Source organism: Pogoniulus pusillus, chromosome 22 (genome assembly GCF_015220805.1).
Source record: "Pogoniulus pusillus isolate bPogPus1 chromosome 22, bPogPus1.pri, whole genome shotgun sequence".
NCBI lineage: Eukaryota > Metazoa > Chordata > Aves > Piciformes > Lybiidae > Pogoniulus > Pogoniulus pusillus.
In genome coordinates this window covers 10,292,594-10,305,355 of record NC_087285.1, presented here as the reverse complement: position 1 = coordinate 10,305,355, position 12,762 = coordinate 10,292,594, and the positions used below count along the sequence as shown (strand labels likewise).

Genomic DNA, 12,762 nt, shown 5'->3' with positions numbered 1-12,762 from the left:
AAGCTGGATGTGGCAGCTCTCCAGAGATGAAGACTCCACAACCACCTGAGCTTCTTTTCCATCTGCTAAGTTGCAAACAACAACATGCCCCTGGTCTCCCACTTCTTACTCTGCTCCCCAGGAGTTAGGAACAAAGAGATTGGTGGGGAAGCAGCAGGGCAGGTGTTGTGCTCAAGTCCCTTGTGAACCCCCTCCCATCTTCAGGCCAGTGCCACCACCACCGCCCAACTCACTGGCTGCTTTGATGAAGCTCCTTTGAAACTGGTACATCATGAGCGGCCCTGGGAGCATCCTGGAAGACAAAAAACGTCCACAGCAGGTCTGAGAGGCACAACCCACAGCAAGGAAGTGTTGTCCTGGCCATAAATTCAGCATTTTTATTTTTAGCAGTGCAGAATTAAGCAACAGCAGCTCTAATTAATTCCTCCCAGCAGAAGGAAGATCTATTGAGGTGCTTTGATTTGTTCTTCCTCCCCTCTCTGCACCACACTGAATACGCTTTTCATTTTAGCATTCCCTCTGTAAGACACTTCCAGAACATTCCCAAGCCCAGGAAACAAGCCCCACCATAAAACTGTCACCACCAACAGGATTCCCACTAAATTTCCCATTCCTCTTCACATTTTCAGATCCTCTCCATGGGCCATCTTGGTGCTGCTGACATTCATTGCTCTGTGAACTGTGGGGCAAGTCATAGAATCATACATTTGTTTGGGCTGGAAAAGAGCAGTCCAACTGTCAACTCAACACCACCATGGCCATCAAACCATGTCCCCAAGTGTCATGGCCACACAGTTCTTGAACACCTCCACGGGTGGGGACTCCACCACCTCCCTGGACAGCCTGTTCCAATGCCTGAACACTTGCAGCAAAGAAATTGTTCCTCATCTCCAGCCTAAACCTGCCCTGGCGCAATTGCAGGCCATTTCCTCTCCTCCTATCACCTGAAACTAGGGAGAAGAGACCCACACTTAGCTCACTGCAACCTCCTTTCAGGGAGTTGTAGAGAGCAATGAAGTCTTCCCTCAGCCTCTTCTCCAGCCTAACCAACCCCAGTTCCCTCAGCTGCTCCTCACCAGCCCTGTTCTCCAGACCCTTCACCAGCTTCATTACCCTTCCCTGGGCACACTCCAGCCCCTCAATGTCTTTCCTGCAAAAATGTCTTTTCCTGCAAAATTCTGTCATGTTCCTCTCATTTAAAGCCCAACACAGCATCAGCGAGTGAGGAGCTGCAGTTGTGGCAGATCAAAGCTTGCTGTGGGTGACAAGATGTTGTCTGCTGCCAACAAACCAATCCCTTGGGGAGCCAACCCATCACGAGAACAGCACTGACTCCCTGGCACAACTCCCTGCTGCAGTCAAGCTCAGCACCTGCTTCTGAACAAGCACTGCAGCCACAGCCCTCTGGGGAGCACTGTGCTCCCTCCTGCCCCATGATCATCAGCTGGAAGCCCATCATAAAAAGCTCAAATCAAAGCAGGAGACATAAGAATGAGCTTCTAAATCATGTTTGTATGACACATGTATCAGTCAGAGAGCTGATGGTGTTCTCCAGGTCCTAATCAGATATGCTGGAGTGTGAAGGCTAAAATCCCAGAACCTTGGAATGGCAGGGTTGGGGGGGACCTCTGGAGATCATCCAGTCCAACTCCTCTGCTCAGGCAGAGGCACCCACAGCAGCTTGCCAGGTGGGTTTGGAATCTCTCCAGAGGAGACTCCACAACCTCTCTGGGCAGCCTGCTCCAGGGCTCCAACACCCTCTCACCAAACAAGCTTCTCCTCCTGTCCAGATGGAACCTCTTGGGTTCTAGTTTGTGCCCTCTGCCCCTTGTCTCACTGGGCACCACTGAGAAGGGCCTGGCCATGGTCAGAGGGGCCAGGACAGATTCCTGGAGAGCAGTTTCCTTTCTGTTCCTATGAATGTGCTGTTGGTAGGACCTGCAGTTAACAGCCCAGACCAACCCAAATCCACCCCACAGCCCCAGACCAGATGAGACCTTCCTGCCTTACCTCAGGTAGGTTTTCAGTGCACTGGTGATGGTCTTTATTTCCCACTCGGCACAGATCTCTGTTTCTGTTTCTGTGGCTGTTTTGGGGTCTAAGGAAAGAAACAAAAGACAGAAGTGAACCAGGGTGAAGATAACACCAGCTCATACCAGCTGACTGGTGTGAGGAGACCATCATGGCCATTTTATTTGCCTTTCCCCAGTTTGGTGACCAGAAGCCAGTCACCAACAAGGTAGCAGAGTTGGTTACACGACAGCCCACTCCAGCTTGCATGGAACAAGATAAAGAGAAGAAGAACATCCATCAGGAGCAATGAGATCAACACTTGGACTCCAAACATGACATTACAGAGCTGCAGGAGGCTGTGGGGATCAGGCACAGGGGTGACAGAGCAGGGCACAAACATGAGATGGACCCAGACAGAGACCCCCAGGCTCAGCAGGAAAGCCCAGCCCCACGTGGGCTTTAAGATATGGCCACAGCCTTCAGGAACATGAGTGACAGCAGTGATGGTGGCACAGCCTCTGTGCTGGGTGGTGGGCAGGCAAGGCAGATGGAGTGGCAGAGGCAGGAACACAGCCTGGGTGTGCAGGGGGACATGAGGTGGCTCCTGCTCCTGTTCAAGCCAAGGAAGAGTTCCTGGAGTTGGCCTGACTCACCATAGAGAGGTGGGCAGGCAGATGTGCAGCTGCATTTCCCTTCATAGAATCACAGAAGGGTTTTGGTTGGAAATGAGCTTTACGATCACGAAGCTCAACCATTATTGTGCTAGTTTGAAGCAGGCTAGAACGTTTGGGTGAAAAGAACTAGTCTGCAAAGTGTGGTACCAAACCATGTCCCTCAGCACACATACACGGCATGGAAACCCCTCCAGGGATGAGGGCAGCCCCACTGCCCTGGGCAGCCCCCTCAGGGCTTGATAACCCTTTCTTCCCAAAAGGGGAAAAAGCTGCTCCTCGTGTCCAACCTAAACTGCCCTGATGTAACTTGAGCCATTTTCTCTTGTCCTATCACTTCTTCCTTGGGAGAATAGACCAAGCCTGACGTGGCTGAAACTTGTCAGGGAATCAGAGAGAGCCAGGAGGTCTCTCCTCAGCCTCCTCTTCTCCAAACTAGACCTTCAGTTCCCTCAGCAGCTCATCTCCAGACCCTTCACCAGCTCCATTACCCTTCTCTGGACATGTTCCAGCACCTCAGCATCTTCACAGCTCCATCTTGACTGTACCAAGATCTTCCTGAGCAGGACCTTTATGAGTGGCAAAGCACTGGAGCAGGCTGCCCAGAGAGAAGGTGAAGCCTACACCTCTGGAGCCATTCCAAACCCACCTGGACATCTTCCTGTGTGACATTCTCTAAGTGAACCTGTCTTGCCACAGAGGTTAGACTCAGGGATCTTCAGAGGTCACTTCCAACCCCTGCCATTCTATGATACTGTGAACTTCATCCTGCTCCCAATAAAATCCCTGGGAAACTGTGTGGGCACCTCAGGAGACACATATGTGGGTTCTTTCCAGTGACAGGGACACACCAGCCATCCCCAGGGAGCCAGTGCAGGGGCAGAGGCACCACCAGCAGCACAGCCAGATGCAGTTGCTGTCACCATCTGGTCCCTGGGTTCAGCTCCTCTCACCCACACCTAGAATGTGCTTTTGCATTTTAAAGGCAAAGGTAAAGCTGGTGTCACTTACAGCCGAGCAGCAGGAGGCAGAGCTGGCAGTTGGGCTTCCCTGGGGCAAAGGGGTCATTTTCATTAAAAAACACAAGAGAAGCACTTGAAAAATAAACACAGAGGAGATGGATATTCAGACAGAGATCACTGGTGTTCCTCACAGCCATCACACCATGAACCCACCCCTCCTTCGTCATGTCTTGGGAGGGATTGCACGAAGAAGAGCGTGGCCAGCAGGTCAAGGGAGTTCTCCTCACCCTCTAATCTGCCCCAGGGAGGTCACATCTGCAGTACTGGGTTCAGTTCTGGGCTCCCCAGTTCAAGAGAGGAAGGGAACTACTGGATAGAGTCCAGCAGAAGCTCCAAAAATGTTGAGGGGCCTGGAGCATCTTTGTAAGGAGGAAAGGCTGAGAGCCCTGGGGCTGTTAAGCCTGAGAGATCTGATCAACGCTCTGCAAGAGCTGAAGGATCTGGACGGGACAACAGAATGGGCCCAGGCTCTTGTCAGGGGGCCCAGGGACAGCACAAACTGAAACCCAGGAGGCTCCATCTCAACAGGAGGAGAAACTGGTTTGGCGAGAGGGTGCTGGAGCCCTGAAGCAGGCTGCCCAGAGAGGTTGTGGAGTCTCCTTCTCTGGTGAACTTCCAACTCCACCTGGCCGCTGTGACGCTGGGCAAGCTGCTGTGGGTGCCCCTGCTTGAGGAGGGGAGTTGTACTGGGTGATCTCCAGAGGTCTCTTCCAACCCCCATCATGCTGGAACTCTGGGACAAGGCCCTACTGCTCCCTTTATCAGGAGGCAGTTTAAAGCTTCAGGAGAAGCTTGGCAGAGTTACAAACCTTTCAAGTAACAGCAAACGTCCCCTACCCTCCCCCCAGCCCCCCCTCCTACTTCAAAAGCCCTTTTTAACAGCAAGACCTTCACCAGAGTTGAACAAACAAGCCCAGCCTGGATGTCTTTTGAAAAGCTCCTCTGGAAGTTTATGGGCATGATTCATGCAGCAGGGTGGAATTCTATGGACGGGCTCATGAAAAGGCTCGGAGCAGGTCATCAGTTCCCCTCGACCTTCAAATTTATGAGCCTGCAGAAAGTCAGCTTTGTGGGTTACAGAGGCAGCAGCTGTCTCCCCAGCTAGAGATGGCTGCAGACAGGCCAATCTCTGCCTCCACACAAGGTCACAGGTCCTCAGGAACCTGTGTAAATGTGAAACTGGGGCTGGAAAAGCACCTCCAGGCCAAATCCAGCATTAACCCTGAAGCTGCCTTCTGCTGTAAATTCCTGGCCTGATGTCTCCTAGCAGATATGGAAAGAGCCTAAGTGGCATGTAAAGGGACATCTTGGGAAACAAGTAGATGTGGCATGCTGGCACGTGGTTTAGTGGTTATGGAGATGTTGGGTAGAAGGTTGGACTTGACCATCTTAGAAGTCTTTTCCAACCTTAATGATTCTATGAAAGAAAAGGGAACTGCAGCTCCTGCTTTTTTATGGCAGGTTCTACACAGAAACCCAGGGGTGAGAGAAGCCCAATCCCATTCCCCCCAAAAAAAAAGTTTTGTTGGGTTGTTTTCTTCCTAGAGACAAAGAGCAGCAGAGGAGATGCTGATCCTGTTCAGCTCTATGTGCTCAGCCCTGCAGACCCTGGGTGATGGGACAGGACAGGCTGTGGCATGGCAGCTTGCTGGGCAGGAGGGAAGCTCAGCTGAATCCAACATCCCTAAAGCCATGGCTGTGACAGAACCACAACAACCACTTGGCATGTGACAGCAGGGACAGCACCCAAAGCCCTGCCTAAGGAACTTCTCCATCTCATTCCCAGGGATGGAGAAAGCTGCTGCCATAATTCACTTGGTTTCACTTCCTCACCCACTTCTCCACAGCAAGCGGAACCATCTGGGGCCTCACCTCATCCCCCAGCAGTAATCCTCACCCACACCATAGAGTCATAGACTGGTTTGGGTGGGAAGGGACCTTCCAGGACCATGTAGTCCAACCCCCCTGCAGTTGGCAGGGACATCTGCAACTAGAGCAGGTTGCTCAGAGCACCAAACAACCTGGCCTGGAAGGGTTCCAGAGATGGGCATCTCCTGCCTCTCTGGGTAACCTGGGCCAGGCTCTCACCACCCTCACTGGAAAACATTTCTTCACATCTAGTGCAAATCTCCCTCCTTTAGTTCAAATCATCACCCCTTGTCCTGCCACAACAGGCCTTGCTCAAAGATCTATCCCTAGCTTTCTGATCACCCTCTTTAAACAGTGAAAGTCTCCCTGGAGCCCTCTCTTCTCCAAGCTGAACAAGCCCACTCTTCAGCCTGGCCTCACAGCAGAGGGCTTCCAGCCCTCTCATCACTGCTGTGGTCTCCTCTGACCCAGCTCCAACACAGAGGCACAGACTGGTTGGGTTGGAAGGGACCTTTGAGGGCCACCTAGTCCAGCACGGCAGCAGACAGCACTTGTGCCCTGCTCCAGGTCAGATGCAGACAAGCTGCTCTGCCCAAGCCCAAGCCCTGTGCCACCCCTGACTCAGCTGCTGCCCCCGGGCAGACTCTGCTCCCTGGCTGGCTGAGCAAAGCAGCAACCTCCTGCAGTGACAGCTCATGCCAAAGGCCTCCTGGGCCGCGTCACCTCACCGACAGGGCCAGCGCCGAGGGAAACCTGATCCCTTTGCCATTTAAGCTGCATGCGAACCAGGGAGGCTGCCCACGGCCAGTTCTAAATATAGGGCAAACCCCAAGTTGTGAGGACACTTTGGCTCCTCCCTCCAGCAAGGCTGGACATGAATAGGGACACCAGAGCCTTGAGGGCAGCTGAGAACAGACCAGGATTTGACAATGGACACATGGTGGAGCCTCCTCTGGACAGATTCCAAACACACCTGGATGCCACCCGGAGCAACCTGCTTACGATGTGAATCACAGAGCAGTTTGGGCTGGAAGGGACCTGAAAGATCATCAGTTCCAACCCTGCTGCCATGGGCAGGGACACCTTCCACATCAGGCTGCTCAAGGCATCATCTGATCTGGCCTTGAACACCTCCAGGGAGGGGACATCCACAACCTCCCTGGGCAACCTGTTCCAGTGTCTCACCACCCCCACTCTGAAGAATTTCTTCCTAATCTCCAGTCTCAATCTCCCCTCTTCCAGCTCCAAGCCACTGTCCCTCATCCTGTCACTACAGGTCTTTGCAAAATAACCCTTCCCAAGCCCTCCTACAGCCCCCTTCAGGCACTGGAAGGCTGCTCTAAGGTCCCCCTGCAGCCTTCTCTTCTCAAAGCTGGACAGCCCCAGGTCTCTCAGCCTGTCCCCACAGGGGAGGCGCTCCAGCCCTCTCCTCTGATCATCACTGTGGTCTCCTCTGGACCTGTGCTGGCACTTGCACATCCTCTGGATGTCACCTACTGACCCCCACCGTGCTGGATTCTGTGAGATTGTCTTCAGACCCTGAGTGCTGGGACTGTGGAAGGTGATTTAATCACCTGTGATTCACAGAAAGACATGGGTCTGCAGAGCCTTGAGCAACCTGGTGTCCCTGCCCCCAGCAGGGGGGCTGGAACCTCTGAGGTCCCTCCCAGCCCGAAGCATTCTATGATGCCATGAACCCCTGTGCTGGGGCAAAGCAAAGCCACCCACGATTTATCACCGCGTTATGAGACGCCAGGTCGACAGCTGAGTGGCTTCAGTCGCTGAGGAGATAATGGATGTTGGATGGCATCCAAGATGTGAAATCCCTCCCAGCTCCTGAGATCCCTGAAACCAAGCAAGTCCTGCCATCTGTCACAGCTCCGCCGCCTCGACCCCGCACTGACACCCGGGGAAGAGGCTCCGCCGCTCTGCCAGCTCGCCAGAGGGTGGCCACCAGCAGGAAAAGCACAGGCAGAGGACCTGGCCTGTGGGACCTGCTGCACCCTGGCACATCCAGACTTATTTTCAATCGGTGGGCAGCAAGGCTCCCAGGAGGCAGTGCCAAACGTGTGTGCCATGAGACAGTCCTGGCTTATCTGCCGCACTCGTGGGGCTAGAAGGACACATTCACATGGCCCAGAATCTATGCCAAGCTTCTACTAATAAAAGAGTCAGCCACAGCTCTTGTGATTGCAGCCAACTTTCCAAATGCCAGAGCCAAACCAGTGCAGAGAGGTGCCCTTCTGACAGCCCCTAATTTAGGGCCTTACCCTTCTGCCTGCTTAATTATCCCCAGATCACCCACTTCGTGAATGTAAACAACCCCAGCAGCCACCCTGGGCTTTGTCATGAAACACCAAGAGTGGGAAAAGGAGAACTTGGAAGAGGAAGAAGAAAGATGTTGGAAGTGAAATAACAAATCAGAAGTTTCTGCAAGGAGAAACACACAGAGAAAGGAATGGTGGCATCTCATAATGGAAAAGGAGAGGAGGTCATGGCCAAAGGAATAATAAATGACTGGAAAGAGGAAGAAGACCCCCAAGTACCACTTATGTCCCTCAAGGAGCCTCAAGCACATCCATAAGGGCACTAACAAAAGCACTGAGCACTTGGCTCCTCGTTCCTACACTTACTTCAGCCATGGTTTTGCCAAGTCTGAGGAGCTGGGACTGGCAGAGGGCAGCTGCTCCTGCTCCAACCTAAGTGTCTGTGTACTCAAAATGGTTCTCCAAAAGTCTGTACCATGCATGTCTGGATGAACAGACACCTTCAGGACTGCAGCTGAGGGGTGGGGAATGCCACCTGCTAGCTCTCAGGAGATTTAATAGTTTGGTCACACAGCCAGAGCCAACCTCAGCAGCAGCCTGGACCACAAGCAAGGGTCCATGGAGGTCCTGTTGGAGAGGTCAAGGTAGCAAAGAGACCAAAGAGGGGAACAGCCCACATTTCTTTTGGGTCCAGCATAACCCCTGGGTTACAAGTGACACAGAAGCTGGTCTGGGAGTCAGGTTATCCGACAAACATGCCCCAACACAGGGCTCTGCAGGGCTACAGAGTGCTAGAAACTAAACACCACCATCAAGAAACCACTCCAGGAGAAGTCACCTGTGGTGGTCCCAGACCTATGCCAGGAACAGATATACAAGACCTGTTTGCTCCACTTCAGTGAGGTGAAGCCCACGAAAGCACTGGTTCAGAGTACCAAGGCACTTGTAACAAACACCTCTCTCCTGCCATAACGGCACCTCAGAGATGGAGGGAGCTTTGCAAAGGCTGCTGGGCAGATGCAGAGAGGCTGCACATGGCAGCTAGTGTCCAGAAGAACTCTACAACATCAACACCAAGCTCTGCCACGGTGTGACCTGACACCACCTCTCCTCCCAAGCACCCAGAAGCACAGGACCTGATACCTCAGGCACAAGGGGTAGGCATGCTTGGAAAGTCTGGGTAAGGCTGTGTTAAAGGTGGCAGAAGAAGGTCCAAGGGGAAGGTAAGAGAAGTCACAGGCAGCATGCAACACACAAGAGAAGACAATCCAGAAATACTCTAGGAACAAGGGGGCAGATCTGAGATGAAAAACCAAAGCTTTCAGCTACTTCTTGAAAGAGTTCAGCTTGCAGTTGGGAAGGCTGCCAAAACTCATATCACATGTGAGCAGGCCACCAGTGAGGGCATCAGAAGAACCTTTTCAAGCAATGTCCTACACGAGTCCTACCTTAGCAACCTGCCAGTGGTGCTCCGGGACCTCCCAGCCTCTAAAAGCATGTGGTCCTAAGAGCACATTCACCACAGTTAGGTAGCCCAAGAACAGCCTCCATCCTTGGTTGGCAAGAAGCAGCCCAACCTACTTGACTTCACCAAACACAGGACACTTACCCATTAATAGACTCAACAGCTTCTGAACTCTGGAGTTGACTCCAACGATGCGGTAGAGCCCCTGTTCGTTGATGCCTAGGAAGAACAAAGAGCTTATCAGGAAGATGTCACATGAGCTACACCAACAGGCTCCACGTCCAGGATGTGTCTCAGCAAAAGTGACTGGCCCAGCACCTCACAGGGTTTATCTAATGTGGCTCTGCCAGGGTTAATGGGACAGCCATCTACTCATGAGAAGAGCAGATCAGTGCTAGCTCTGCTACAAACAGCTCCAAACCCACGCCCTAGACCAAGACTACTTGGTGAAAGCACTCTACCTCGGGTTTCCACAGCATGGATGCACCTCTTGATGATGCTGAAGCCAATACTATCCAACTGGGCAGCTGGAAGGGAAGAGGAGAAAGAAGCCATGAACTCCTCAGGAAAGGGACAGCTTTGTGCTGAGCACACTGCTCGCCCCAACGCCATCGCTGCTGCTCACACCAACAGTGTCCTGCTGCCCAAACGAGGTGGAGAGGAAGGAGATCAGTGAGGTGTCAGGGGTGGAAAGGCACAATACAGAACTCTGCACCCAGAGAAGGGCAGAATGTGGATCCATCATCTCAGCAGCTGCATCCCTCTGAGGCAGCACCTCCCATGCCTGCCAGGCAACAGAGCCCTGGGCTCCACTAGGCTCCACCAAGCACTTACCTCTGCAGTGGTCAAAACAGTAATTGAAGATGAAGATGAGATGTCCCAAAGAGACCTCTGCTTTAATGACTATTTGCTTGGAACAAAAAGGGACTCCTAAATGACACAACAAATTCTTGAAGATGGCACAGGAGGCAGCTTGCTTAGTGAGTCCCAGGTCACTCCTATAAACCCAGCTAACCAAGCCCTCTGTGCACTGGAGACACCTGCCTCTAGAGGCCATCCCCATCAGCCCACAGTGGGGAACACTAAGCCAGGTGCCTCAGCACCACATCTACACAGCCTTTGAACCCCTCCAGGAACAGGGACTCCACCACTGCCCTGGGCAGCCTGGGCCAGGCCTGGAGAACCCTTTTGGGGAAGAAATTGTTCCTCATGTCCAACCTTCCCTGGTGCCACTTGAGGCCATTTCTTCTTGTCCTGTCACTTGTTCCTTGGGAGAAGAGACCAACCCCTGCCTGGGTCCAACCTCCTTTCAGGGAGTTGTAGAGAGCCAGAAGGTCTCCCCTCAGCCTCACACGGGGTTATGTAGAAGAGCTGGATCTGACCTTCTGTTGCCATGACGGACACACATGGAGCTGAAGTCAGCAAGACTGCCCGAGGCTGAGCAGAGCTGACTCAGTGCTCCCCTCCATGCTCTGATTTGCCTTATCAACAAAGAATTAAGGGATTAAAGAGAAATAAGCTGCTAGAAAAAACAGCAGGATGAGAGCAGCTCAGGAGCACTAGAAAGATGATGTCACACCAAGGTCAGGTCAGTGCCTGTGTGCAACAGCTGTGAGAGACATGTGTCACCTTTGCTGAGGGACAACATTGCTTTGTGTGAATTCTGCAGCTCAGCTGGGCATTGGAATGTTGCTCCTGTGTGAAGAACCTGTGACAAACACACAGGTTACCCACAGCAGCCATACTCTTCCTCCCTCCAAACGTCCTCTGCAGAATCCCAGAAGCCCAGCATGGGGGTTGGAAGTGACCTCTGGGGATCATCCAGTGCAAACCCACTGTTAAAGCAGGGGCACCCACAGCAGCTTGCCCAGAACCACAAGAGGTGGCTTTGGAAGCTCTCCAGAGAAGGAGACTCCACAATCTCTCTGGGCAGCCAGGGATCCAGACCCTCACACTAAAGAAGTTTCTCTTACTGCTCAGATAGGATCTGCTGGGTTCAGTTGGTGCCTGTTTCTCCTTGTCCTGTCATTGATTATCTAGTCCAACCCTCCTGCAGTCAGCAGGGACAGCTGCAACTAGAGAAGGTTGCTCAGAGCCCTAAACAACCTGGCCTGGAATGGTTGCAGGAACAGGCATCTCCCATCTCCCTGGGCAACTTGGGCTAGGGTCTCACACCCTCACTGTCAAACATTTTCTCCTTGTCTCCAGTCTGAATCTCCCTGTTTCAGTTCTGCCTATCCCTCCTTGTCCTGTCACAACAAGCCCTGCTCAGAGTCTGTCCCCAGCTTTCTTCTTGGCCCCTTTAAGCACTGAAGGACCACCAGAAGGCCTCCCTGGAGCCTTCTCTTCTACAGATAGAACAGCCCCAACTCTCTCAGCTTGGCCTTACAGCAGAGGGCTTCCAGTCCCTCCCATCACTGCTGTGGCACTCAGAGCAGGACAAGTCCTGCTGGTTTGCAAATGAATGCATCTAAATTCCTCAGGCTCTGATTGTTCAGAGACACCCACTCACCCCCGACGCTCAGCACCACCTCCTCCCAGCTCCCAAAGAAGATTAAGATAAACCCCCCTGTGGGTCAATGGCCATCTGCCCACCCAGCAGGTGGAAGTGCAAAACCCAGAACCTTCATAATATTGAGATAGTGGCCAAGAGCAGATCTCACTGCAGCCCTGGGAGTGCTGCAGGTAGGGGCAGGAAGCAGAGGGATCTTCAGGGGCAGGAGCTGCATCTGGACTCCACTCCATCACCACTCTCACGGTCCTTACAGGAAGCTGGCACAAAGCCAGACTCCAAATCGATCTCAAGTGTGGCTGGTGAGACAAGCAGTTCTCTACAGACATGGTTTTAATGAGGACTACAGCAGAGTCAGATGTTTAAACACACCAGCAGCAGACCCAGTCAGAAGCGTATGTGAAGATAATTGCCACCAGATGGTTCAGGAGAACCTGCTGCTACATCAGCAGCATCCAGCCAAGGGTGCCTAAGCTGGAGGAGGAGACTCTAAAGAGCAGGCAAGAAAGATTTTGATGGTGGATGAGCATTGCAACAGCAACAGGACAAGGGGCAACGGGCACCAACTGGAATCCAGGAGGTTCCATCTGAATAGGAGAGACTTCTTTGGTGTGAGGGTGCTGCAGCCCTGCAGCAGGCTGCCCAGAGAAGTTGTGGAGTCTCCTCTGGAGAGCTTCCAACCCCACCTGGCCATTGTGATGCTGGGCAAGCCGCTGTGGGTGCTTTAGCAGCAGGGTTGGACTGGATGACCTCCAGAGGTCCCTTTCAACCCCACCATGCTGGGATTCTGGGATTGTTCTCCCTTTTAAGATGGACCATCTAAATGGAAGAGGTGCTAAAAGACAGGAAACTTTGGCAAAGCCTCCTTGGCTGATGAAACCCCAGCTTTGTTTGGTAAGGATGCACAGGGAGAAACTTGCCATTTGGGGTCTTCATCAAGGTC

The 12,762-nt window shown here is 52.8% G+C and overlaps 1 protein-coding gene across 4 annotated transcripts in view; it reads right to left on the bottom strand.

Moving 5' to 3' along the window:
- Positions 1–12,762, bottom strand: part of ARHGAP26 (Rho GTPase activating protein 26) — a 130,857-nt gene that overhangs the window by 54,910 nt on the left and 63,185 nt on the right. For all 4 annotated transcript variants that reach the window (XM_064161677.1, XM_064161678.1, XM_064161679.1 and 1 more), the window contains exons 13-16: positions 9,769–9,834; positions 9,452–9,526; positions 2,011–2,098; positions 234–292 (exon numbers count right to left, since the gene is read on the bottom strand). In XM_064161677.1, the coding sequence (XP_064017747.1) occupies positions 234–292; positions 2,011–2,098; positions 9,452–9,526; positions 9,769–9,834 (288 nt within the window). The remainder of the gene's footprint in view (positions 1–233; positions 293–2,010; positions 2,099–9,451; positions 9,527–9,768; positions 9,835–12,762) is intronic.